The sequence below is a fragment of the Pseudorca crassidens genome, chromosome 8 (genome assembly GCF_039906515.1).
Source record: "Pseudorca crassidens isolate mPseCra1 chromosome 8, mPseCra1.hap1, whole genome shotgun sequence".
Taxonomy (NCBI): Eukaryota; Metazoa; Chordata; class Mammalia; order Artiodactyla; family Delphinidae; genus Pseudorca; species Pseudorca crassidens.
Window position 1 is genome coordinate 102,220,184 of NC_090303.1, and position 27,957 is coordinate 102,248,140.

The window sequence follows — 27,957 nt, forward strand, 5'->3', positions numbered from 1 at the left end:
CCGGGCGCGCCGGTGACAGCTCCGGGCCGGCGCCGCGGCTGGCTCCCGGCCTGGCTCCCTCACACTCAACTTACTTCTTTCTGGCTCTCTGGAAAGGGGAAGCGCCATCTTTGCGAGGCCGGCCCCGAGGTCTTTTGTCTGCGGCTGCGGGGCTCGGGGCCGGGGCTCCGGGCTCCTCGGGGGGGGGTGGCGGCGGCTGCGGCTGCTCCGCGCTCTTGTCCTCCTCCGACGACATCCTAGTCACCAGGAAAGACACATGGATCCCGGTCCTCCTCCTGGGGGGCTCCTCCCGCCGCCGCCGCCGCCGCCGCCGCCGCCGCGGCCGCCGCCGCCGCTGCTGCTCGGGTTCCTCCTCCCCGGCTCAGCCTCTCGCATTTCCCGCAGCCCCGGGAGCAACAGCAGGTACCGGCAGAGGCGGCAACATGGAGCGAGCAGGACACGCACTCACACACATACGCGCGAGCGCGCGCACCTCGGCGCGCAGGGGCCGGGCGGGGGGCGGCGGGCGGGGCGCGGCGGGCAGGCGGGAGGGAGGGGCCGGACCGGGGCGGGGAGGTGCGGGCGGGGCGGGCGGGCGGCCCTCGGGCGGTGCGGGTGTGGGTGCGGGCGCGGGTGCCGGGCGGGTGCGGGGCGGGCGGCGCCGAGCTGGGCGGGGCTACTGAGGGGGCACGAAGGGCGCCGGCCCTGGGGGTCTCCGCCCGCGCCCCTCCCCCAGGCCGCCCGCGGCGGGGAGGAGAAAGGGGCCGCGGCGCGGGGAGCGGCGGGCCGGCGGGCGGGGGTCGCGCCCCCCGCCGGCTGCCCCTCCCCCGCGCGGGCCGCGTCAGGCCGGGCGGCAGCGGCAGCGAAGTTTTGACAGCTGCTCCAGTTGTTGTGGGTTCCGGGCTGTGCGAGCGCCGGCCCCTCAGCGCCCGCTCCAGCCCTCCGGGCAGGGGAGGAGGAAGTTTTGCGGGTGTGCGTGTACCACACACAGACACACACACTCGACCGTGGCCGTCGCGCGAGGGCCGCGCCGGGTCTCCCAGAGCGCCCCCGCACCACAGACCTCTCAAACTCGCCGCCGTCTCGCCCACACACGGCCGCCGCGACGCCCCCGCCCCCTCCCCCACTCCGCCGGCCCCACCGCCCCCCGCTCGCCGCCGCTGCCACTCACGGGGCTCGCTCCGCGCATGCGCCGCCCGCGGACGCGCCGCCGCCGCTGACCTCACCGCCCCTCCCCCGCCCCCGCTCCCTCCTCTTCTGACGCGGCGGCCGGGCCGCGCCGCGACTCCAACTCCGGCTCCGGCTGGGGCTCCGGCTTCGGCTCGGGAGAGCGCCAAGCTGCGGATGAGCGAATCCGGGATCGGGGTCCGGGGAGTGCGCGAGGGAGAGCGAGGACGAGGCGGGCCGCGTCCGCGCTCCGCAGGCGCTCGGCCTCCGCGGACTGGCGGGCGGGTGTAGACCTCGTCCCGCCCCGGCGCGCGGCGGGCCCGGGTTTCCCCCGCGCCCCGCGCCTCCACTCCCACCCCCATCCCCGGCGGGGCGCGGGGACCGGCCCGGAGGGGCTTCGCCGGGCGCACGTTCAGCGTTCGTTTGTTGTAATGCACGTTGGTGGAGGAAAAGAAATGGAGTGCAACTTCGTTCTACTCCAGTTCCAGGGATACTTTCGTTATTACAGCGTCGTTTTAAAAATGATCCGGAAAGGGTTTATAAAGCTGTCAGACAAAAAGAACGATGGCATTTTGAGGGATAAAGTGCTGAGAGACATAATGAACCAGTAAAACCCCGACAACTTGGTTTTAACGTTGGGTGTGTTGTGACGAAGACACAAAAATGGAAAGACTTCTAAGCCGCCTCTTACACTACTTAAAAACGGTGAAGGAAAACTGGGGCTGCTAGGGTCCGAAATCTGACGTGCGCTTAGGAAGGAAGGAAGGAGAGTTACAGGTGGGGAGTTCTGAGTTCCTTATTCTAACAGGGACCAACACTTGGAAAATGTACTCTTCGCTGATTTCCTTCCCATTCACTAGGGGAGTGAAAAACATAGATTTGAATTGGGAAAAACTATTACGACCTATCAACCATTTGCAAAAGGATTGGGGTAAACTATCATCTTACAGGCTTAGACTCTAGGCCGGACACCCCGGGCACTTTCTGATTATGATTTCTTTCCATCTTCCCAACAGTTCTAGTGTAAGGTAAGAATAAAACGCGGTTTTTCCTGCTGTGTTGTTTGCCTTCCCTTCCCAATAGCCAGAACATAAACTCTGAACCGTATGTTTGTGTGTATTTGGGCAAACATGCACAGTTTCCAGAGCCTCTTCTGACTAAAGCATAGCTTCTTGAAAGGGCTGAAGTGAGGACCTCAATAAGACAGTCGTTTGAATCCCTTCAAGGTTTAGTTCCCGCTGGCTTTTTCAAGCTTACTAAATTTAAAATTTGAGATTGGGGAGAAGCTAGGCTGGTAAATGAAAACTATAAATTAAAAAAAAGTCTGACTATTATTATACATAGAAATACAACATATGCATGACTAATTTATGAAGTCATAAATTTATGAAGATGCATTTATGAAGTGATATAAAGTTTATTACTCACCCTTTTTCATTTTCTGTACATTACACTAAATAAAGTATACTTTCAAAAATGGGATTATCGATCCAAATGTTTATCTGTGTTCAGTACTGAAAGTAGAAGAGTCATTTCCAACTGTGTGTTTCATATGCACAAAATTCCACATCAGGACAATTTACTTCAGTATACTCGTCAGCACTTGGGAGAATTTAAGGACCAGAATGTGCAAACTGCAAGTCACTCCTGCTGGAGACAAGTTCTTAAAGGAAACAACTAGGGACTGGGAACAGAAAAGTGGGTAGAATAAATGGAAGGGTAGAAACAGAAGTTTGTGCAGTGTTACTTCTTGAAAGATAAAAGATGATGAAGGTAAACCCAGCCTTAAATCTCCATTCCTTCGGCTACTGTGAGCAGACAAGTAGTTGGGAGCTGTTTTAAAAGGACATATAGGAGGCTTATCAGCGTGAAGTTATTGCGGGCAGAGCAAACAAAATATAACCCAGGATGCAGAGGAAGTATTCAAGGAATACTTATTCAACTTAAATAAAGGTCTTTCAAAGGTTTTTCCATCTCTGTCATCCAAATTACACAGCTCTGAGACCACAGTGGCAAAAAATCCAGGAGGCAGATAGCTGAGGTAGGTTCCTCAAAATTATAAAACCAGAAAGAAAACGAGCATTTGGAAGGACCAAGTGCAAAAAAAAAAATAGAATGTCTACCTTCTAATAAGTACATGTTAAATAGGCACTTTAAAAATATGGTAGACATGCACCAAAGTGTTAACAGCAATCATCTCTAGAGGGTTGGATTACAAGGGACTTTCACTTTCTATATTACATTTTTCTATAATACATCAATCTTTCAGAGCACCTGTAGTATAATCATAAACATGTATTAAATGTTTAAAATGTGAGTGGGAGTAAGGGTTGTTATCCTCAAAAAAGAAAAAGCAACATCTCATGACACTGTAAGCAAAGGAGATTCTCAAAGTGTCTAGCATACAAATGACAATGAATAAAAATTCATGGTACAGTAGACATTCTTCCTAATTGAAGGCCTAGAAAATGTAATTGATGTCTTTCTTGAGAGAGCAGTCTTTATCACTTTGTTTTAGTGAACATGAAAGTATTTATAAGGCTTTCCCAGAGATTCGCTACTAAATGGTATCCCTCTCCTTGTTTTCCCATAGTCTTAAATTCCTCAGGGTTTTTTAGGAACCAAACTTTTACAGTTGTGTGAAAAGACCGCTCAAAACGTAAATGCTAGATCTTATAAGATTTGTGTTCATATTTTTACTGTTAAAATTGCACTTTAAAAAGTTGCAGTCATAGGCTATCATTTTTTGTCCTTTATTTTTCAGTAAAAAAAATGTTTTTAGGGCTTCCCTGGTGGCGCAGTGGTTGAGAGTCGGCCTGCTGATGCAGGGGATGCGGGTTCGTGCCCCGGTAAGGGAAGATCCCACATACCGCGGAGCAGCTGGGCCCATGAGCCATGGCTGCTGAGCCTGCGCGTCCTGAGCCTGTGCTCTGCAACAGGAGAGGCCACAACAGTGAGAGGCCGGCGTACTGCAAAAAAAAAAAAAAAAAAAAAATGTTTTAAAAAGAATTTCAACCACTTAAAATTAGTTCATATTTAGTCCATAGTGCATTTTTAGCTTTATAAATTCATATTGCTTTACATAAGTTATTTCAGTAATGCATACCATGTACCTGTGTGATAGAAAAAGGAAGAATCTGAGAAGGAAATAAAACAATCACCTTCAAAACTAATTTGTGTATAAGAGTATGAGGCATATGTAAATGTTCTACCGCACGTTTTATAGAGACATGAATCTTGCCCTCCAGGGGTCTATACTTTAAACCTGGCACTACTGAACAAGATAAACACAAAAAAGGCAATCAAGCAACTGAAAAATAAACATGGAAAAACACACAGGGACTTCCCTGGTGGCGTAGTGGTTGGGAGTCCGCCTGTCAATGCAGGGTACAGGGGTTCAATCCCTGCTCCGGGAAGATCCCACATGCCGCGGAGCAACTGGGCCTGTGCACCACAACTACTGAGCCTGCACTCTGGAGCCCGCGAGCCACAACTACTGAGCCCGCATGCCTAGAGCCCATGCTCCGCAACAAGAGAAGCCACCGCAGTGAGAAGCTCACGCACCGCAACGAAGAGCAGCCCCGCTTGCTGCAACTAGAGAAAGCCCGTGCGCAGCAACAAAGACCCAACGCAGCCAAAAAAAAAAATAAGAAAAACATACAAATAGAAAGATTAAATATTTACATCTACTGTGTAGAAGACCACAGTTTTTTAAAAAATGCATCTGGGAGTTTGGGGGGAAGGGCAGGGGTGGGAGAAGGCAGCAGACAGCCCTAGAAAAATGGTACAGATGAATCGGTTTGCAGGGCAGAAATAGAGACACAGATGTAGAGAACAAACATATGGACACCAAGGGGGAAAAGTGGCAGGGGGGGTGGTGTGGGATGAATTGGGAGATTGGGATTGCCATGTATACACTAATATGTATAAAATAGATACCTAATAAGAACCTGCTGTATAAAATAAAATAAAATAAAATAAAATTTAAATAATAAACAAAAAATTTTTAATGCATCTGGGAGTCTGGGGGTAAGGGCAAGGGTGGGATACGGCAGCAGACAGCCCCCCTCTTCAGACACACACACACACACACACACACACACACACACACTTCATTAGGTTCCTTCCTTCATTAATATACAAAGACTACTGTATTGGGTTCCTATAGCTGCTGCAAAAAGCTACTCCAAACAGGCAGTTTAAAACAATAGAAATGTATTCTCTTACAGTCCTGGTGGCTAATAGTCCAAAATCAAGGTATCGGCAGGGCTGGCCCCTCATGGTGGGCTCTGGGAGAGAATCTGTCCCAGGCCTCGCTCAGCTTCAGGTGGTCGCCCGTGTTCCTGGGCATTTCTGCGCTTGCAGGTGCATCCCTCCAGCCTGCCCCCACCATTACATGGCCACCTTCCCTGTGTGTCTATTCCTCACACACGATGTTCTCCCGGGGTGTGTGTGTGTGTGTGTGTCTTCCCTTCTTGTAAGGACACCAGCCATATTGGATTAATGGTCCACCCTACTCCAGTATGACTCATCTTAATTAATCACACCCACAACAATCCTATTTCCAAATAAGGTCACACTCCGAGGTTCCAGGAAGAGTATGAATATTGGGGGGCACTATTCAACCCAATACAACCACCAAACCGTCTATATTGATGCCTACCCACCTTAGCAGATCAAAATCATGTTGTTAGAAATTTTTATATGCATTAACTGCATGCAAACTCTTCCTGGCACACACACACACACACACAAATTATTTACATTTATTTTACATCTAATCAATTTATCCAAAGAATAAATAAAATCAATGTGAATTTAACAATGATAGTGTCCACATAGTAAAAAAGTAAAATTGAGATTTAGTAGCTCCTTGGTTAGTTTGATCTTTGTAGAGGTACCTCTACAAAATTTCAGTCCAAACTTTACCGTTGGGGGACTTCCCCAGCAGTCCAGTGGTTAACACTCCACACTTCCACTGCAGGGGGCACAGGTTTGATCCCTGGTTGGGGAACTAAGATACTACATGCCTTGCACAACACGACCAAAACAAGAACCAAAACAAAATTTACTGTTTGGGGTGTTATGAACTGACTGCCTTTAAGGGTGCAAGGCAATAACTGGATCCTCACCTTCCCCTGTGCTGTGTAGTCACACAGGTAAGGATTTCACAACAGAAAATTATCTACTTTTGCAATGGAAATGGAACTTACAGTCCCATGCATCACCCTTCAGGTTGAATTCTAAATTGGCATGGCTCACTAGGTCCTGGAGAGTCCCTGCTACCCTCCAGCCAAAGTTCTCCTCTCCTTTCCACCACACCATGAGCTCCAGCCTTCAGGAGGTGAGCCACAAACCTCACCAGGCTGTCCCAACCCCTCCCACCCCACCAGCCCTTTTCACCTGGCCAATTCCCACTTCTTGTTTTTATTTCCCCTTCAGCTCTCTTTAGACTTCACCTCACCCTGACCACCGTTCTTCCCATGATGAAGGTTGTGTGTCCCCCTGGATGCTTCTACAACACCTGTGCTTTCCCCATCACAGCTCTCATGCCCTGTAATGAATTGCCCACTTAACTGTCTGTATCCCAGCCTAAGCCCACTGGAGACACTAGCTGTCTGCCTTATTCACCTTCTATCCCTATTACTCAGCAGTGGCTCAACAGAGATGTGGAAGAAGTGAAATAAATGGGAAAATGTACGTTACTTTCAAGAAAAAGAGCTAAGATGATCCCTTACAGGAGTCTACTTGAAAAAAGAAACTGTAACTTTATAGACAAGGTATACGTGAATACTTTGCTACGTTTTGTGTTGTTATATTTTACTTTTCTATAAGGGAACAGGCAAGTCCTCTTTGCCCCCTACAACCAACGTTTGTTATGTGACACTCCTCTCAGTGTTACATGGAGGATCAAGCCTTTTCTAATGGAGTCTCTAAAATCAAAAGAGGTCAAGGACTTCCCTGGTGGCACAGTGGTTGAGAGTCCGCCTGCCGATGCAGGGAACACAGGTTCGTGCCCCGGTCCGGGAAGATCCCACATGCCGCGGAGCGGCTGGGCCCGTGAGCCATGGCCACTGAGCCTGCGCATCCGGAGCCTGTGCTCTGCAAGGGGAGAGGCCACAACAGTGAGAGGCCCCCGTACCGCAAAAAAAAAAAAAAAAAGAGAGAGAGATCAAAATAGTTGTCCACGGGGACTTCCCTGGCGGTCCAGTGGTTAGGACTCTGCGCTTCCACTGCAGGGGGCACAGGTTCGATGCCTGGTCGGTGAACTAAGATCCTGCATGCCACAAGATTCAGCCAAAAAAAAAAAAAGTTGTCCACGGTCTTCAGACAACATAATACCTCCTCAGAAACATTTGTCAGCCAAGATAACATTAAGGGGAAAATTATTACAGACAAGCATATACAATATTATCATATAACTCACATATGTAAAACTGTGTAAATCCACAAGCTATATATGCATATGTGTGTAAAGTAATAATATTCATCAAAATATAAACAATGACTGTCTCTGGGCTGGGATTCCAAATGACATTTACTTTCTTTGTATTTTTTTCTTTTAAGTTGTATAATGAATATCATTTTTACAAAAGCAATCAAGTTGTTTTGCAAAGAGAAAGTTTTTTCTCCAAATTTATTATTTTTTTTATATATTTATTTATGGCTGCATTGGGTCTTCGTTGCTGCGCACGGGCTTTCTCTAGCTGTGGCGAGCAGGAGCTACTCTTCGTTGCGGTGTGCGGGCCTCTCATTGTGGTGGCTTCTCTTGTTGCGGAGCACGGGCTCTAGGCGCACGGGCTTCAGTAGTTGTGGCTTGTGGGCTCTAGAGCGCAGGCTCAGTAGTTGTGGTGCACGGGCTCTAGAGCGCAGGTTCAGTAGTTGTGGCGCACGGGCTTAGCTGCTCCGCGGCATGTGGGATCTTCCTGGACCAGGGCTCGAACCCATGTCCCCTGCATTGGCAGGTGGATTCTTAACCACTGCACCACCAGGGAAGCCCAAATTTATCTCCTTTTTAGCCTTAATTGTATTTAACTTCCACTGTGACATTCTTTTCCTTTTGTTTCTCACTATCTTCTTGTCTGTGGAAATATTAAAACAATGATGGAATTCATGCCCCCTGCAGTGGGAGTGTGGAGTCTTAACCACTGGACCACCAGGGAAGTGGGGACCAGGGACCAGGGAAGTCCCTCCCCTAATCTTAATATTTTCATCACTTCCTGCTGGTGCTCTGCCCAACACCTAAGGAAGCTGTACTCACTTGGTACCAATCTCTTTCCCTCACTGGTCTCACGTTCCTGCCATCTTTGTGACCACTGAAACAGAGTAGATGCTAAATATTTGTTAAACTAAAAAAGAAGCAATCGTTACTCCAGTAGGTGCCATATGAGGATAGGAGGAGCAAGAGAAGGAAGGAGGGAAGGAGGGAGGGAGGGAGGATGCAAGGAGGGAGGATGGAAGGAGGGAGCTCAAATTCTAAGGGCTGAGGGTGAGGGCGGGAGGGCCCCAGCCCCACTCACTCTGGTTTGCTGCCTTCTTGGTCACTTTCACTCCTCTGTGTCCATGTCTATTACTCTGTCTGCAGGCGGTCAGCCTCTTTCCCTCCCTTGTCTTGACCCACCTTCGCCAGCTCAGTGTCATCACCGTCATTGGGAAGAGTTGTCCCACACTGTGCAGCCTCACACATCTGCAACCGGAAAGACAAACAGACCAGCAGACACCTTAAGGAACCTGATGCGCAGCACAAACGGATAAGGTGGCCAAAGAGGCCGAGGCATACGGGTAACCAAACGTGGCTAGGATTACAGAGCACTGCATGAGAAAGTAAACAAAACAATTTCCCTCTCAAAACACAAAAAAGACCCAGAGACCAACCAAACAAACAACGGGAGCCACAGCTTCACCAGGAATTTGAAGTGGGTGGGTTTCCACCTGGTTTCCTCTTCCGTCTCTGAAGTTTAAATGAAACTCTGGGGCCCCGGGTACGCGTGTCCCCCCTCTGGGGGACAACCGGGCCTGACTTCCGCCTGCCCCAGGGCCTCCCAACTCATGGTCCATCCTTCTGTGACCTCATTCCCTGCCCTGGTTCCATGTGCCACTTGTGACTTAAGATCAGATCTGTTTCAGCTACCAAGCCCCAGAGGCCCCAAGGGCCCCGTTCCTTTTCAGCCCAGTCTGGGGGTGCTTTTAGGGCTCAGCCTCAGCAGACCATCCTTGCGCCCGGGCCCAGAGCGCCGGCTTCTCCAGGCACCAGTTGATGGGTATTCACCAGACCGCTCGAGGGGCTTCAGAGATCTCCTCCCGGGGCGCCTCGCTGCTGCTCCAGCGCCTGTCTGCGGCCGGGTGGGCCCCCGCGGGCGATTGACGGCAGAGCCCCTTCGGCGCCTGAGCTGCCCGAACGGCTGTTGACGGCGGCGGCCGAGGAGAAGCACCCGCTGAGCAGCTTGGCCGCGGCGCACACCTTGGCCAGAGTCCTGCGGCCCTGCTACGGCCCCCAGGCGCGGCAGAGCTCCTGGTCACTGCCAAACGAGAAACCGTGGTCACAGGGTACGGCACGGCCATCCTCTGGGTGCTGGAGCTGGAGCACCCTGCCGCCCGGCTGCTGCGGTTGGCGGCGCAGAGCGGCGACGGCGTGGCCTTCGTGGTGCCCCGGGCTCAGGCCCTGCTGGCGCAGGTCGAGCGCCTGCTGCGGGAGGCCTAGGCCGCGGTGGCCGCCGAGACGCTGGCCCTGCTGCCGTCCCTGGCCATCCGGGCGCTGGGGCCTCTGGAGGACTCGTTCGGGGCCCTGCACTTGGTGACGAACACGCACAGGCTGTAGCTGACTGACGGCTTGACCAAGATGGTGGCGCATGCGTGCTGGGCCACCCGGGAGCCTGACGGCGGCTTCCAGCCGGAGCGCGTGCGCGTGTGCGCGCTGCCCCGGGGCGCGGCTAGAGGACTCGTGCCTGCTCCCCGGCCTGGCCCTGCCCGGCAAGCCCTGCGGCCAGGTGGCCATGGTGATGAGCGGCACCAGGGTGGCTCTGATGGCCTGCGCCTTCGGCCCGCCAGCCCCATTGCCCTGGCCACGGCTCGTCTCTCTAGTCCTGACGACCTGACCGAGTTCAGGAAGGGCAGCGAGAGGCTGATAGAAAAGCAGGTTGCCCAGCTGGCAGCCGCGGCTATTAACGTGGTGGTGGTTTGGGGGGAAATTGACGAGGAGACCCTAACGCATGCTGACAGGTGCGGCCTCATGGTGATTCAGGTGAAGTCCCGGCGGGAGATTGGTGTACCTGAGCGAGGTGTTTGTCGCACCTGTGATGCCTTATCTGCTTCCTCCACTGGCACCAAGGAAGTGTCGGAGGGTGTACGGGCAGGAGCTGGGAGAAGGTTTGGCTGTGGTAATTGAGTGGGAAACTCCAGGCACCCCTGCCCTCACCGTGGTGCTCAGGGAGGCCACCGCTGAGGGGCTACGGGGTGCAGAGTAGGCTGCCTACCAGGGCATTGATGCCTGTTTCCAGTTATGCCAGGATCCCATACTGCTTCCAGGAGCTGGGGCCACAGAGATGGCTCTGGCGAAAATGCTCTCAGAGAAAGGAACCAAACTGGAAGGGCCCAGTGGTCCCACCTTCCTGGCATTTGCCCAGGCCCTGCAGTCTCTTCCTGAAACCCTGGCAGAGAAGGCAGGCTTAGCCGTCTCAGACGTGATGGCAGAAATGAACGGAGCTCACCAAGCTGGGAACTTCCTGATAGGAGTGGAGGTCGAAGGGATAATAAATGCGGCCCAGGAAGAGGTGTGGGACACCCTAATAGCCAAAGCCCAAGGACTTCGAGCCGTGCCTGACGTGGTACTCCAGCTCCTGACTGGCCATGACATTGTAGTAGCCAAGAAAAGTCCCACACCTCACCAGGACCTGAAACCTGAACCTAAGAAGGCAAAGGATCGCCCATACCCCGTGAAAAAAAGGCGTCCTTGGAACAAATAAGTGGCAACATCCTCAACAAAATGGGGTTGCCAAGGAGGGCATCGCCACCCCAAAAATGAACATTGCCTTGTATTGCCTCCACGTTTGCTGCTATATGAGTCCATTTCTTTAGACAAAAACAACATCACCGTTAAAGTCCTTTCCATTGATTTACTTCCTTTCAGATTCTTGGCTTTTTTCATTTCCTGTTTCTCTCCATCGGATTCTGTTCTTTCCTCCAGGATTCAATTCTATTAAAGATTTTTAAATTGAGTACCTGAATTTTGGGGATGCAAGAAAGGGTAGGTATCTCTCCCCAACTGTTTGAGTATTCCTGCATGAATTCTAAATTTCTAGAATTTCTGTCTAAATGTCACTTTAGCAATCTGAGAACCTCAGTTTCAGCTTAAAGGAGTGGCCGCTCATTCCTGTTGTGATTATTTGGAAAAAGAAGGGAATGTTATTTTAAGGCAAAAAATCAATATAAGGGAGGAAAATGAGCTGGCAGGCAGAAATATATTTTTTAAAAAGCACCCTTGGCATATATAACAAAAGATAAGAACACACACCTTAGAACCGCACTACAGTTCCAGTGTAGGTGAGGAGTGCTGGGGAGCACCTAGCACCAGGTTATCCTGGCCAGGCTGTGATTATGCCCAGATACTCCTGGGCAGTAAAGAGAAGTTGAGCAGAGCTGGGAACATGTTACCCAAAACCTTTCCCACTTAACCATCCAAGTTACTCTGCCTCTGGGAAAAGAGCTGAACGTAGGGACAGAACTGAGGTGATGGGAAGCTGCAGTCTCTTAGAATCAAAACAAAGAAGCTTAAGCATTTGGAGAGAGAACCAGACTCAAGAAACAATTGTCTTATAGCAGGCATTATTAGCTGCAACAACGCAAAACAAATTGGCAAAGATTCTTTGAAACCCAGAAGTGAAATCCTGAGAAGTTGTTAGGATGGCAGATGAAAATGTATAGAACTATACTCGTTATTACTAACTTATAGTAACAAGTTATATCTATACAACATCCTTGACGTGTCTTTCCTTGTGTCTTCATCGTTATATTTTAGCAAATATAACTAAGTGCTGTCATATTTCTCCCCTGCCCTCAGGTTCCGCATTGTTCTCATAGAGTCTCAAATTCCATAGTGATGATGATAGAGATAGGTAACTTTTTAAAGCAGTTCAAATGCACTTTGTCTTCATTTTATTTAATCATCAAAACAAACTTATGAGAAAGAAGCTTGTTATCCCTCAGTTGCAGGAGACACAATTGAGCTTCAGAGAAATTAATTGGCCAAATGTACACAGTAAATAGAAGAGGAAAACCCATTCTCTTATTCATTACTTTACTGCCCCAAATTCCTCTGTTGTGATGTTTTTTTCAGAGATATAACCCCTATGATTATGAAGAAAGTATGTCTCAAAATGTAAATTGAAAATTTACAATTAGTGTTTTGGTTTTTGTTTTTGACCGCACCGCACAGCATGCAGAATCTTAGCTCCCTGACCAGGGATTGAACCTGTGCCCCCTGAATTGGGAGCATGGAGTCTTAACCACTGGACTGCCAGGGAAGTCCCTACAATTAGTGTTTTTTAAATTAGACAAAAAGGCATGTTCACTTTGCAAGATAAAATAAGTAAATAAAAACAGCTCTTACAGAGAACATTTTAGTTATAGATCCAAGACATAAGAAGGCCAAACATGTAACTTAGTATCTTTTAAGTGCCCTAAATTTGATATATGAGTGATTTTTTTGATAATGGGAGCAATCATACTGTAACATTACCATCTCCTTTTCCCCTAGACATACAGATACACACACACACACACACACATATATATATATATATATATATATATACACACACACAAGTTAAAATTAGCAAGGACAGCCTTACAAGTGATGAAGAAATATATGGCAGATACAAATTTAACTGGCTTATGCTGAGGGCTTTAAAGGTAAAAACATCTAACCCCAATTTGAAACCTAAAGACCCAGAGAATTCAGGCATCTCATGGGAAAGCTGGCAAGATCCTAGAGCTTGTGCTAAGGAGGCCCCTGAATCACCCTGGTTCCCATCTGCCCATGACTAGCTGGCCAGCTCTTCAATGCTGTAAACTGCAAAGCATCCTTCAGATAAATCTGCTTCCCCTTCTTGTTATCTAAAGAGCTTTAGGACTTCCCCGGTGGTACATTGGTTAAGACTCCGTGCTTCCAGTGCAGGGTCAGGGAAGTTCTGCCATGCCATGCAGTGCAGCCAAAAAATAGAAAATAAAGAGCATTAGCTGCTCCAGAAGAGAAGGAAACGTCATACAATGGTTAAGTTGACTACCGTGGGCAGCTAGCAGACACAGCTTGGGGAAGAGGACCAGAAGGGAGAGCTCAGTATGAGCTGAAAGTGTTTGGGTCTTTTTAGCATCAGTTGAGGGTCATCTCCAACCCTAAAGCCTGCCTTCTAAACTCTTGCTACTTAGCAGTGACCCCTGAACCAGCGGCACTGGCATCATTTGGGGGCATGTTAGACATGCAGAATCTCAGCCGCCCCCAGCCCCTCAACAACCTACTTTGTCAGAATTTGCACTTTAACAAGATCCCCAGGTAACTGGGGTGCATATTAAAGTTTGAGAAGCACTGACGTAAGCTACACTCCCAGTTAGCTCTATCTTGATTATGCCTCGAAATCAAGTATACTCTTAACATCATATTTAAGCATTCTAAGTGTCAAAATGTCTGAATCAGACGTAAAGTTGTGTCCTTTCTCCTACTGACTATGGAGAAATTGACCAGAATTTGACCTCAATTTTACCAGGTCTGTCTGGATTCTGCTTCCAAGGTTCCAGCATCAAGCTCTCCTAGGATGCAGGGTCTCGAGTTCTCCAAGGGCCCAAGGACTTGGCTACATCTTTTTCTTCCAAGATGTGCTGTCTTCAGCTCCAGAAGCAGCTGAATTTCAAAAACAACAATTTCAATTTCGAGAGCACATTCTCTATGAAACTTGGAGCCAGTGGACTTGTCTGTTCTTCTATCCCCAAACCTTCCAATTTAGTGACATTGTGTTCTGGGGTTCTGAGTTGACCCAGCAAGCAGAGAGCAAAGAAATAGGATCAGGAGAAAACCGGGACTGAAAACAAGAACTTCTGAGAACTGGGGGGTGAAGAAGATGGTGGCTGGCCTGGGTGGGGAAGACTGGGGCTGAGTTGGGAGAACTACCCCATACTTCTGGGCACCTGTGAGCACAGACCCAAGACTGGGACCTACACAAATCCTGGAGTCCTGAAGGGACGAAAGTCATTGCTTCCAAACTGTGAAAAGAAGATCGCAACAAGAAAGAGCTGTCAGTAGTCTGTTCCAATCCTTTGTCTATTTCTGGACCTTTTCCCAAGAGGCCTTTCTCAAGAGATCCCCTTACAGCAGGAGCTCTGCTTTCTAGGCCTACAAGTCTGAAATCCCTTTAGTGCAGAGGCCAAAGGATAGAGAAAGCTAAGACTCAAGAGAGAAAACAGACTTCCAAACTGGGACATCTGAATGGGAGGAAAAGGGAAGACTGGGGCTCAGGGACTCAACCATTTCTTTTGCGAATAAAGTATGCAAATGAACTTATCTATGAAACAGAAACAAACCCACAGACATACAGAACAGACTTGTGGTTGCTAAAGGGGAGGGGAGGTGGGGGAGGGATGGACTGGGAGTTTGGGATTAGCAGATGCAAACTATCATATATAGAATGGATAGACAACAAGGTCCTACTGTATAGCACAGGGAATTTATATTCAAGACCCTGTGGTAACCATAATGGAAAAGAATATGGAAAAGAATGTATATATATGTGTAACTGAATCATTTTGCTGTACAGCAGAAATTAACACAACATTGTAAATCAACCATACTTCAATAAAATACATTTTTTTAAAAATTGACTTGATTTTAGTCTGGACTGATCAAGAAAAACCATGAAGGGACTAAATTTACCTGGAATTAACTAAATTAAATTCTACCATCAGGCAGAAAGGGAGCTGGAAAAAGAAATTTTAAGATCATTTAATTATAGAAATACATACTTCGAACACCTTGAGGTTTGGGACTTGAGAATTCAAACTTTCTACAAATGTAAAGACTGAATGAGGAATTTGGACACTCCAGCACATGTCACTAACAGAGATTGCCATTGATTACTGCAGAGCTAAGTAAGAGAGAGTAGAGGCTGGTTAGCAAAACAACGGCAATCTTTCTGTACTGCAGCACAGATCTGAGATGCAGTTTTATTCATTATACAGGTTAAAAACAAAATCATGGCTCTCTATAAGTTTTCTTCTAATTCACTGAATGCATCAGAAAGGAGAGGTGGATCCTGGTGAGTTTAGCCCAGATATGCCTCTCTAAACGTCACTGAATGCACAACGGAAAACATTTTCACATCCGGATCATTATAAATTTTTAAAAACATCTTAACCCCCGTGTACTCTGCCTCCTTTGCCCACTGACTCCAGAACCTAGCACCGCAGAGGGCCTCAGTGTGGCTGCTTACCTCCCGGGAAGCACCCAAGCTCTGGACAAGCACCCCTGCTCCACCCCTACCCCCAGAAGCGATGAGATCTATCAGCCAGCCTCAGTCTTCCTTGCGTAGATGCCAAATACTCTGTGCTTCACATTGTATTCCTACATTCATTTTGATCTAAAACCTCCTATTTCAATTTTATTAATGTAATTTGTTGACAGAAGGGGTAATAATCCATTGCAATATTGTTTCACGTGAAAAATAGTTTCCAAAATGATTTGCAATTTTTTTTACTAGATTTTTTTTATATTTACATATTTGGTCGCACGGGGTCTCAGTTGCGGCAGGAGGGCTCCTTAGTTGCAGGTCCAGGGCTCCTTAGTTGTGGCATGTGGGCTCCCTAGTTGCGGCACATGGGCTCCTTAGTTGTGGCATGTGAACTCTTAGCTGCGGCATGAATGTGGGATCTAGTTCCCTGACCAGGGATCGAACCTGGGCCCCCTGCACTGGGAGCGCGGAGTCTTATCCACTGCGCCACCAGGGAAGTCCCTAGATTTTAATTTGAGAAAAATCTACACATGCCTTAATTCCTGAAACTAAATAGAAAACGTTTCAAAATACACCCAGATGTTACTGAAATTTAGTCTTTTTTTATTGAGATATAATTGACATATAATATTGTATTAGTTTTAGGTATACAACATAATGATTTGACATATGTATATATTGTGAAATGATCACAATTAGTTAACATGTATCTCCACACATAGTTACAAATTTTTTTTCTTGTGATGAGAACTTTTAAGATCTACTCCCTCGGTAAACTTCAAATACACAATATTGTCAACTAGAGTCACCACGCTATACACTACATCCCAGGACTTATGTATCTGGCAACTGGAAGTTTGTACCTTTTGACCCCCTTCACCCATTTTGCCCACTCTCCACATGTACCCCCAATATCTCCACCTCTGGCAACTGATAATCTGTTCTCTGTATATTTGAGTTAGTTTTTGTTTGTCTTTTGCTGTTGTTCCACATACAAGTGGATCATATACTATTTGTCTTTCTCTGTCTGACTTATTCCACTTAGCGTAATGCCTTCAAGGTCCATCCACGTCGTTGCAAGCGGCAGGATTTCCTTCTATTTCATGGCTGAGTAATATTCCACTGTGTATATATACCACCTTTTCTTTATCCATTCATCCATTGATGGACTCTTAGGTTGTTTCCATGTCTTGGCTATTGTGAATAATGCTGCAATGAACATGGGGGTATAGACCTGTTTTTGAGATAGTGATTAAGCTTTCTTCCGATAAATACCCACAAGTTGAATTGCTGGATCATAAGGCAGTTCTATTTTTAATTTTTTGAGGACCCTCCATAGTGTTCTCCATAGTGGCTGCACCAATTTACATTCCCACCAACAGTGCAGAAGTGTTCCCTTTTCTCCACACCCTCAGAAACACTTACTTCTGTCTTTTTGATAATAGCCAGGTAACAGACAGGTGTGAGGTGATAGCCCATTAGGGTTTTGATTTACATTTCTCTGATGATTAGTGATGCTGAGCGCCTTTTCATGTACCTGTTGGCGTTTGTATATCTTTGAAAAAATGTCTCTTCCTCTCCCCATTTTTAATTGGACTATTCGTTTGTTTTTGCTATTGAGTTGTATGAGCTCTTCACTGAAATTTAGTCTTTACTCGGATGTTCAGCATCACACCACACAGGTACACCCATAGAGACTGATATGCTAATGCCACAGTCAGAAATTCAGTTTTCCTGTTTCTGTGTATATTTTTATTTTGCCCTACGCTATCATAGGCACTAAGTAGTAGAGAATGAGAATATCATCAATGATTTGAAATATAGAAATAGTAAAGCAATAAATTTTGTTGTTGTTTTTGGCTGTGCTGCGTGGCTTGCAGGATCTCAAGTTCCCTGAGCAGGGACTGAAGCCCGGCCACAGCAGTGAAAGCCCAGAATCCTAACCACTAGGCCACCAGGGAACTCCCAGTAATGCAATATTTATTCAGAGAAAATATTCCTATGTGCCTTTTTGTTACATTTTTACTCCATTTTCTATTATATTACAAATTCATTAGGTATAATTGATTTTCTCCTCCCTCCCACATTTTATTTTCTGTGTTGTTTTTTCACTGGCTTATTTCAAACCCCTAATTGTATATTTCTCATCCATTTCTTTATTTCTTTGCCCACGGGTTCTACTTTTCCATCAATTCCTATGGGCTCCCATTACAACGAGTAATTAATCTTCTTTGCCTTTTATTTCATCTCTGGCTTCTTGAAATGCCTGCTCAACCTTGTTCTTTTCCATCTTTTCCATCTTGGGTAAGTTTTCTTTTGTCTGTCTGTTTGTCTGTTTGTTTGTTTCCTGGGAGTTTCAGAAAGATAATTCCCTATTTTCTCCCCAAGATCTGGATTTCCTATTCATAAATTAAAATTTCTCTTCTTTCATTTTTCTCCACTCTCTACTGATCTCTTCAGCTTTTTACTTTCATAAGGTTTTTCCTCTACGGAACTCTCCTAAACTCTTATGTTGAACTTATCCAAATAATCCAAATAACAGGTTTCTAGAAGTGCTGAGAGTTTAAAATTTCCTCTCATTCTGCACAGTGAACAGTGGAGAGTTCTAGAAGTAAATGTAGCTGTTTATATTTCAAGTAATAGTGGGGTATGGTTGGATTTATTATGGCAATTTGAACGTTTATTAAGTGCTAACTCAGTGTTAAGAACTACCCTGATACCAGGATTTAACTCGGCCAACACTCGCCATTTAGAAGTATTAGGAAGTAGATGGAAGACAGCTAGGAAAGACAAGGGTCAAATGCTCCCACTGCTGCGGCCACCTACACGTGACACTTGGTAGCTGAGCAGCGTACTGAGCGAAGGAATGAATGAAGCTGTTTTGAAGCTTCAGGGGATGGTGTGGGACCCCAATCTCATCTCCTGTTGCAGCAGGGAGAGTAACTGACTGAGTGCCTCGGCGAGCGACCTTCCTTGGAATCCACCACCAGGATCCTCAGAAGGGAACTTGTGCTCCAGCACTCTGGCCCGTCTGGCCAAAGCCATCTCAGAGCAGCATTGCAAGCGGAGACCTGCCCACCCACTCTGCCTGCTCTGCCTCCCCTTCCCAGAGGTCAGATCTCCCTGCCTCTTCCAACTCTCTCCCTTTCTTCCCTCATAGATAGTTCCTCCCATCAGTCTCCTGCATGACAGTCCTATCTCGGCATCAATTTTGCAGAGGAGCTGAACTACAGAAATGTAAGATTACCCTGAAATCTAGATTTGTCCTCCTAAGTGAGTGACCCTCCTCTCCTGAAAAGTCATTCAAGGAGAGAGAACTTCAATTTATAATCAACTACCTCACCCAACCTCCCACCCTTAGAGCCACGCCCTACACCAGTCCCCAAGGATATAACAGGGCCTCGCCTTACACCTTCCCCACCTCACCTAACACACACACACACACACACACACACACACACACACACACACACACACCCCTTCCTCTTTTGCAAGCGTTATTATTTATTTCTTTGAGCCAAGTAAGCTTATCCTTTGAATGTATTCTGCCTTTCTCCTCTTATTAAGGCATTGTTACTATATTAATGATGAAAATAAAATGCTTTGCATAAGAACAGCATTTTTGTTCTGAGCCCATTGTAGAAACATTACCTCATTTGATCCACATAATAACTGAGACGAGCCGGGACCAGTATTATCCGCCCTACTTCACAGACGAAGAAACCGAGACCCAGACTAATCTCTGGGGGTGTCAGTTTCCAAGTCTGCCCAGTGAAGACTTGAACCCTATGGCCTCTAAGTACTCCTCCACTTCTAAAATGGTACCACTTCCATAATTTGTCTGAAGTTACAAAGCTAGTGGTTAGCGCTGGATTAGGGATCTGAGATGAATGCCTTCGGGTGCCAGGCGAACTCCCCCACACCACCTTGTCTTTGCTGACCACAGCGATGGCTAACACTTATGAGCTGGCCCTGTGCTAACTCCTCACAGGTGCACTGCTGAATACCTACTCGGCGCCCCACCCCCTCAGTACCCCCTATCTAAAAGGATGTAGATTTCAGTTCCACACACACTTATCAGGAGCCGACCCCACCCTCATTCTAAGGATATGCTCTGGTTGGCTGGTAGGTTTAACCTGATCAAGGCTTTCCATTCTCCTGGCCAGAGTTACTGATCTAGGGCTGGGCCTGGGCCCAGGCGGTCCAAGCAGGGTGAACTGGAGGATTCTGGCCTGGAACACATGACGGGAAGTGCACTCTCTCCTACTGAACATAAATTAGGAAAGCACTGGCTTTATTGCACCAGCAGCCTCTTCATGCCCCAGGGGGAAGCCGCAGGATTCTTCTTTGGGCTGATAGTTTAGAGCAGCTGAAACCTATGAGATGTCTACATCTCTAAAACTATAAGCAAACAACAGAGGCAAAGACCAATGAAGTCACTGAGAAACAGGGAGTTACTAGATTGGGCCAGACTCATAGCACCTGTTTGGGGCGGTTAGGACTAGATTTCACCTTTCCAACTACTGACCTGGGGTTCTCTGCGCCTCAGAAAGTAGAGGATGCGGCCCTGTGCAGGGGTCCAGACAGAGGGCTCACTGCTGAATGGAACCCCAGCAGTATGTCTGAGGAGGGAAGGGGAAACTGGAAGGGGCTTCCACCTATTCTGCTTTCCCGCCTAAGGTAGAACCCATGACAGGGCCCCAGCTGAGTGTGATGGCAACATGGAACGGAGACTCCTTAAGGAGAAGGCGCTACCAGCCAAGTATGTGCCCACCTGGGGTCAGGGAGAGGGCAAGGCAGTGTCAACATGCTGTGACAGCTGGAGAAGAGGTGGGCAAATGGGTAGCCTTGGGGCAACAGGCCTTGTTTCTCACTCTCCTTCTCAAAGAACAGCCAGATACAAAGCGCACAAAGAAACACAGAATAGTTACCAAGAGAACAGCTATCTTTCCAACTCACTTACCTGTAGGTGCGTCTATACAATTCTGGCGGAACCAGACGTGAAGGACAGTTTGGCAAGTTCACTTGATCACAGCTAATGTACCATTCATATTTATTCATCAAGGATGCACTGAGTGCCTACTTTGTGCCCTGGAGATACAGCTCTGAAAAGACACAGAAAAGGCACCTGTGTCCAGGAGCTCACTCTTAATGGTGGCGGGGAGGTGAAGGGGAACAGAACAGAACAAGTAAACAAGATGATTTCAGACCGTGCTCATGCTCTGAAGGAAATAACAGGGTGAAATGACAGTGAGTAATTGCTTAGGCTGGAGGGGTCCTACTTTAGATTCAGGGTCAGAAATGCCTCCTGGGGGGACATGGGACAAGCCACGTGAAAAGTCTGAAGAACAGCTGATCCAGACAGGTCAGGAAACAGCAGCAAGTGCAAAGGCCCTGTGGCAAGAAGCACTTGGTGGTCATTGTGCAGTGACCAGAGGCTGGAAAGCCAGGATCCTCTAAGGCAAAACCTTGGAGGTCACTGCAGGAGCTTTGTAAAGACCCCCTGTGACAGGTGGGAATGTGGCTGGTGCGGTCTGCCATTCTCCCGCGGATACTGGGGCATGATGAGTCTCCTGATGGGCCTCTGGAGTCTGACCTGGGTCTAAGTTTGTGATCGCCCTCTTTAATAACCTTGGGAAAGCTATTGGAGTTTCCCATTTGAATAATCAAGGATTTCTCCTGTTTGTAGCCAAAAGACTTGTGTGGGGATTTGCTCCAACCCTCAGCTTTATCAGACAGTTCATCCTTACGGTCAAAAGCAGTCATTTACAAAACTGGCACAAATTAAACACACACACACACCCCAAACGGTTATAGTAACAATACTGTATAAACAACCGATATAAGAGTAGCTTCCCCAGGAAAAAACTCATTACGTTGCTGCGCTAGTCAAGTTTGTCATTCGTCTCACAAGGTCCTTTAAGAACTCAATCTTGATCCCAGGGCTGGGTTTATCTGGGCGTTCCAGTTCATTTTCCGTTTCAAAAACGCAAAGCAATAACCATATTAACGTTGATATTTATCTTGTTTATCCCTGACTCTCCTTGTTACGCTGAGTTCAGGGGGACGGCGCGGGGGGGGGGGGGGGAAGAGGGGATGGAGAAGGGGGGAGGAGAAAGGGGACGCGATGAAGACCTTACGGATTGGACACCGGGAGGAAACCTGCAGAAGGCAGCGATTTCAGGGAAGAAAGGAAAATGCGAAGTGACGCAAGGAGGAGGAAAGGGGCGGAGGAAAGGAGCAGGAGGGAGAGCGCGGGCAGCGCTGAACGCGGAGCACCAGGGTAGGCGGGGCAGGGGGCGCGGGGTGCCCCCGGGCTCGGGACTCAGGCTCCCTGAGCGACGGAAGCAGGGCGGGGAGAGAGACGTAGGGGAAACAGTAAATACTGGGAGAGAAGAAGAGGCGAGGGACAAGAGCGGGACTTGTGAAGGCGGACGGAGACCGCCAACCGCGGACGACCGCAGCCACCGCGAGCCGAGGGGCCTGCCAGGGCTCGGTTCCCCGAGAGGGGCCGCGGAGGGGCGGGGCGGCGGGCGTGAGGCCAATGGGAGAACGAACCGGGGAGGACCGGGGTGGGGCGGCGGGCGTGAGGCCAATGGGAGGATGAGTCGGTGCGGGGGTGGGCCACCAGGCAGCTCGAGGGCCAATGGGAGGGGAGCAGGGGCAGGGCTCTGGGCGACTGTAGGCCAATGGGAACCCGAGCCAGGGGCGAAGGCGGAGCGCCAGGCGGCGTAAGGGCCAATGGGAGGCTGAACCGGGGAGCCCGGGCGCCCGTCCGGCCCAGCGCCGGGGGAGAGGGACCCGGGAGGCGGTGGGGCGGGGTGCGGGGCTGACAACCTGTCAAATCCACTTTGGGACGAACTAGGTCACGCGCCTCCCGGAGCCAGGGCACCCCCGCCCCGCGAGGTCCGGCTGCTTCCTCTTCCTGCCGGCGATGGGGGCGGGGCGGGCGGCTGGGACACCTGCCTCCCCGGCCCCACGGCCGCTCGCCGTTCCCTGACGGCCGGGCCCACCGCGGCTGCGCAGTTGAAAGTGTGTTGTCTCCCGAGCGGCCCTTCAAAGTTGAGAACTCCCACAGCCCCGGCCCTCCGCATGCCGCTGGATCGAGGGGCAGTGGGCGCGTCCCCGCAGGCCCGCGTTTGCGGAAGCGGGACGGCCGCGCACTACTTGGCGCGGAAGGACCCGAGGGCGGCGGAGGGATCCCGCGCTCGCCGACCCACGGCAGTCTGGGCCCCACGGCGTACGGCTGGCAGCTGGGCTGCGGAGAAGCGTGGGCGGTTACTCGTCCGGCCCCGACGGGGTCCGCCGAGTAGAGCTGGGGCGGCAGCCCTGTCGCGCCGCGGCCCTTGGTCCCCGTCACCTGTTTCCACCGGGACGGGACCCGGCCTCCCTCGCCGGCAGGCGGGCGGGCCGAGGAGGGCGCTTTGTGTCCCGGCGGCGGGACGGGTGGCGGGGGACGCGCTGTTCCCCCGTCCCTGCCCTGTTCGTCGTTTAGACACTGCTCCTGGCTTAAGCTGGGCACGTAGTTGTCGGATTTTTACCAGGCGAATGAAATGAAATAAAAGCCTCAATTAGAAGTCAGCATTCATCCAGGTCCGGGGGTTATAAATTTGCTCCAGCATCATCATGTGGGATTTATGCCCGTGTATTTCTCCTGCTTAGACCATAAGTCCACTTCTCTTCAATATGGATCCACAGTAGAGCCGTATCCGTCTTTTTCAGGTCTTCAAAATGGATCTTGATGCACAATCCGTTTAAGCAATACTTAACGTTAATGTATTGATTCCCTTCATTATATTCCTCGATGCAAGTTTGTTTAGGATTTTTGCATTGAATGGACAGTAAATGCAATGCTTTGTTTAATTTTTACTACTTGGCCATTCAGATTATGTTAATTTCCCCCCAGAACAAGATGATGCATTGTTTTAAGTAACAATGACCAACTCCTCTACTCTTACCAAATTGTATATAAGCTAAGGGTAAAATGTAGATTAAAAACGTTAAAATTTGAACAATAAATTTAAATTTTTGACATAGCAACTATTTGAAGTGTTTCTTTGCAATACTACTGTGAAATGGAACAAAGAAAAAACAATTCCTTTTCATTCACATAACATTTCTTTAAGCAAATATTTCTTGAATATATTCAAGCACTGTGCTTGAACATTTGCATGTTTTTATACGCGAAGCATTGTGCTCAAACATTTTTATGACTTTACCAAATGCATATTTCATCAGTAAAAGAATTTTTTTTCCTTTTAAAGTTCAGCCTTTAATTAAATACATGTTAGCTACCACACTGGGAAGAAAACAATATACTATGTCATCTATGTACAGAATTACAGATGTACATTTTTTACATTTACCAGAAACATGGCCATCAAGAAAGAAAACTATGGAGAAAGTAAAAAAAAAAAAAAAAAAGTAAAATGTCCTTTAAGTTCAACATAGGAGCTTAATCATTAATTAGCTTGAAGAACTACAGTATTTATTATTCTATAATATAGGATTATCAATAAAAGGTTGGGAAAGAGATGTCCAACCTTTTTTTTCCCCAACCTTTTTAATAAAAATTAAAATCTGGGAATTCCCTGGCAGTCCAGTGATTAGGACTCAGCGCTTTCACTGTAGGGCCCTGGGTTCCATCCCCTGTCCTGGAAACAAAGATCCTGCAAGATGCGCAGTGGGGCAAAAAAAAAAAAAATTAAAATCTAAGAAAACAATAAAAAGATCTCTTTTAGGTTTCATTATAGCTCATACCTGATTGCCAGTTAATTTCCCAAAAGGGATAGTTTTTCTCTGTTTTGACCAATTGGCAACCCAACAGAGTTAGAAGCTCTTAGCCCACATTGGGGATACTTTTTAAAAAGTAGTATCTTTTCTTACTTCAAAAGTTTTTTTAATTAATTGCGACTGAAAAGTGGGGTTTTTTTGGGGGGGTCATATTTTTTAATGTTAATACTCTCTAGTAAGGCAATAAAAGCATGTGTTTTTCTTCAACAAATGAACCACAAGATTGTCTATTGAAAATCAACACTGAAAACGTGAGAATGAATTGTATACCCTTATACAAAACTTGCATGCTGGAATTTAGCCACTAGAACTAGATATATCACATTAATGAGTAAAACTAGAGATTTTTAAGTTTAAACAAGTGCAATACTAAAACAATCATCTTGCTGCTTTGGGGTATATTTTCAGTCCTTTAACAAAGGGTTAAAAACAGCATTTCTTTAAATGAGTGTTTTGATATGATGTGTCACATCTTTTTTTTTAACTTCTTATTTCATAAGAAAGCTAATTCCTTCCATTTCTCTCATCAAATATGAAAATTAGAAACATGCTGCCTTAATTATTTCTTCTGTTATATCCCTTATTAGCAAATTCTTTTGGAATAGAGTGGGGATATTAATTACCTTTATACATGGAATTACTGTTTTGTGTAAACACTACATGCATAATTCCCTCCTGTAAGGAGGATTTTATAATTCCCTACCCAAATGTCTGGGCACAGTTTTATTTCTCAGTTGGTAGTACATTTCTTGTACTAGAAGGAAAGAGTAGGCAACCTCTTTACTTCTTTTGGGGAGGAGGGTGGGGGGTTTACCACAGTGTAAAGACATCCTCAGGGTAGCTCAGCCTAGGCTGTGTGGTTGGAAATTCAGCTTGGACCAAAAGAGGTGACATTCTGTGAGTGTGAAGCAAACGCCTTGAGTTTAAGGTTGCAAACCAGTGGTCTGCAGAGGTGTTTTGTTTGCCTCTCACAATGTTTAGAAATTTTAAAATTAGTTTCCAAGATTTAAAAAATGGGAGACTTCAGATAAATATACAGAATTGTAGCTTCTCTTGAAAATTAGACAAATATGGCTCATTTCTTGCCTGGTTACATGCTGCTCTAGCTGACTAGCTGCTGCCCCCTTTAGACGGGGTGTACACGCTATACGTTGGGCTCAGTGCAATCATTCATTTTAGCCACCTGGCCACTGGAGGAATGTGTATTTGGAATACCTGCTCTAGGTTATATAAAATTGTGAAAGTCTTCACCACAGAGAGAAGTTAGACTTAGGAAGAAGAGATGATCTTAGATTTTTGTTCTAAGTAAATATAATGAGCTCAGAAATGAAAAGCTAGTGGAATTATATGTGGCAACTGGCTGCATCCCATTATTCCGCTTATTGGTCCCCTGGCACTGGGAAAGCTCAGGTTGTATCAAGTTAAGTTTTTAATTAAAAATGGAAATAATGTTTTTCGTGCTGTACTTTCCACTTACAAAGTCACTGCCTTGGTTCCAATGAATTTCACTGGAAGTCTTGGCTAGTAGAACCTAGGAACAGCAGTCAATTGTGAAAGATTGTGCAAGAAGGGATTCCCCCAAAGGCTACAGAATAACAAGAATGATAATGACAACAGTGTCTTGACATTACTGAGCAATGACCATGTGCTGGACGTTGTTCTAAGTGCCTTACCTAAATTATGTCTTGTTATTATATTTTATTTTATTTCTGGCCTCGCCGCACAGCTTGCGGGATCTTAGTTCCCCAACCAGGGTTTGAACCGCACCCTTGGCAGTGAAAACGCAGAGCCCTAGCCACGGGACCACCAGGGGATCCCTCGTTATTAGATTTTAGTTTCCTATTTGCTACCTCATCTTTCTTTTCTTCTTGAAGCTGCCTTGAACCCTCTAAGACTCAGGCATGAGGTGAATGCTCTCATTTACTATAGCATAGGATGGCACTAACCTTTGCCTATATTACTGGTCCTAAAAGTACCCAGATGTCCTTTCTTTTCTGCCTTTCCCTGGCTGTACCCCAACCTTGTCCTCTCTTGGGCTTTTTCCTGCCATGGTCTTTGTGTCTCCCTATTGGAATCAGACTTCTCACCTCAGCAAGAAATATTCCCTTTCTAGGGCAGAGAAGAGGGAGAGTCAGCCAAGACTGGGGCAACAAATGTGATAGGAAGAGAGAGAGGAGTAAGCTGGACAGCACTAAGGACAGATAAAGGGAGATAGACACACAACAGCCACCACCCACACTCTCCAACCAGGACAGCATCATCATCAAAGCCAACAACAAACCCAGTAAGAACAGCAGCACACTAGAAAAGGCGCCAAGTTTGTGTTCAGACGGATTATGTGTTTGATGATTGTTGGGAGTGTGAAGTAGACAAACTCAGCAGAGTTACATTTAGGTAGAGTCCAGATACGACAATGGGGGAAAGTTTAAATAAAATTGTACTTTCATAGAATGTTTATGAAAGTTTTAATAAGATGGCTCAATACCATATCAGATGAAGAAAAAGCCAAAAAAAATTATATACAAAAACATATTTAGGGGAATTCCCTGGCGGTCCAGTGGTTAGGACTTAGTGCTTTTACTGCCATAGGCCTGGGTTCAATCCCTAGTTGGGGAGCTAAGACCCTGCAAGCTGTGAGGTGCTGCAAAAAAACAAAACAAACAAAAAAACCCCCAGAATCATACACACACACACACACACACACACACACACACACACACACAAAACGTATTGAGGAGTTAAAATACTGTCTCAGATTTTTAATCGATTAAAGTATTCTATATTTAAAAGGCTAGAAGAAAATATGGCAAAATAGTAGTGGTTCTGGATTTCCAAAAATTTTCTAGTGATCATAAAGTACTTATATAAACAAAAGAAGACAAAATAATTAAGAACCAGGGGAAAAATTAAAAATCAAGCTGAGGGACTTCCCTGGTGGTCCAGTAGGTAAGACTCCGAGCTCCCAATGCAGGCGCCCAGGTTTGATCCCTGGTCAGGGAACTAGATCCTGCATGCATAACACAACTAAGAAGCCTGCATGCCTCAACTAAAGACCCCACGTGCCACAACAAAGACCTGGTGCAGCCAAAATAAATATATAAAATCATAAATAAGTAAATATTTTAAAAAATCAAGCTGAGAATGTACCTACTGAGTTTTAGTTCCATGAGAGAGACTAAAAACTTATACTACCTTTATAGATGTTACCATCTCCAGATTTCAAAAATGTTTTCCAATGGTCTCAAGGGGACTGGGCGAGAGGACAGATGGCTGAGCAGAGCCTACTCCCAAGGGCTGGAAAAGAAACTCGAAGTATATGTCCTACTGATGCCACATCTGTGATAACAGCTTTGGCATATAATATTTTCCCCTGCTGGAGCTCTTAAAGCCTGTTGGCCCCCACTTCCTTTTAAGAAGGATGAGTGTATGATCTAGAGCATCTGAGAAGTTATGTCAGCTTGCTAGGGCTGCCATAACGAAGCACTGACCACAGGCTGAGGGGCTTAAACAGCAGACATTTATTTTC

The 27,957-nt window shown here is 47.2% G+C and overlaps 4 protein-coding genes across 21 annotated transcripts in view; 2 read left to right on the forward strand and 2 right to left on the reverse strand.

The window, feature by feature from the left end:
* The window catches only part of KMT2C (lysine methyltransferase 2C), a 294,358-nt gene extending 293,193 nt beyond the window's left edge, over window positions 1-1,165 (reverse strand). For 11 of the 18 annotated variants that reach the window (XM_067747525.1, XM_067747512.1, XM_067747523.1 and 8 more), the window contains exon 1: window positions 75-450. In XM_067747525.1, coding sequence (XP_067603626.1) covers window positions 75-235 — 161 coding nt within the window. In that variant the 5' untranslated portion in view covers window positions 236-450. Of the gene's footprint in view, window positions 1-74; window positions 458-1,042; window positions 1,068-1,150 lie in introns of those variants that run through there. The other 7 variants (XM_067747520.1, XM_067747518.1, XM_067747516.1 and 4 more) reach the window with 5 other exon arrangements.
* On the forward strand, window positions 257-4,105 carry LOC137228760 (WAS/WASL-interacting protein family member 3-like). Its single transcript, XM_067745623.1, has 3 exons — window positions 257-431; window positions 485-2,174; window positions 3,911-4,105. The coding sequence occupies exons 1-2, from the start codon at window positions 257-259 to the stop codon at window positions 1,435-1,437; spliced, it is 1,128 nt and encodes a 375-aa protein (XP_067601724.1). The 3' UTR covers window positions 1,438-2,174; window positions 3,911-4,105.
* CCT8L2 (chaperonin containing TCP1 subunit 8 like 2) lies at window positions 1,578-11,108 on the forward strand. The gene is given in 6 exon segments (XM_067745625.1): window positions 1,578-1,753; window positions 9,419-9,651; window positions 9,654-10,063; window positions 10,065-10,197; window positions 10,200-10,408; window positions 10,410-11,108. Coding segments are annotated over 6 exon segments (1,860 nt in total).
* Window positions 7,787-26,481, reverse strand: LOC137229553 (basic proline-rich protein-like). The gene is made up of 6 exons (XM_067747623.1): window positions 26,446-26,481; window positions 25,898-25,962; window positions 21,779-23,152; window positions 20,602-20,743; window positions 8,667-8,833; window positions 7,787-8,228 (listed from the first exon to the last, which is right to left on the reverse strand). The coding sequence occupies exons 1-3, from the start codon at window positions 26,479-26,481 to the stop codon at window positions 21,964-21,966; spliced, it is 1,290 nt and encodes a 429-aa protein (XP_067603724.1). The 3' UTR covers window positions 7,787-8,228; window positions 8,667-8,833; window positions 20,602-20,743; window positions 21,779-21,963.
* Between the last annotated feature and the right edge of the window lie 1,476 nt (window positions 26,482-27,957).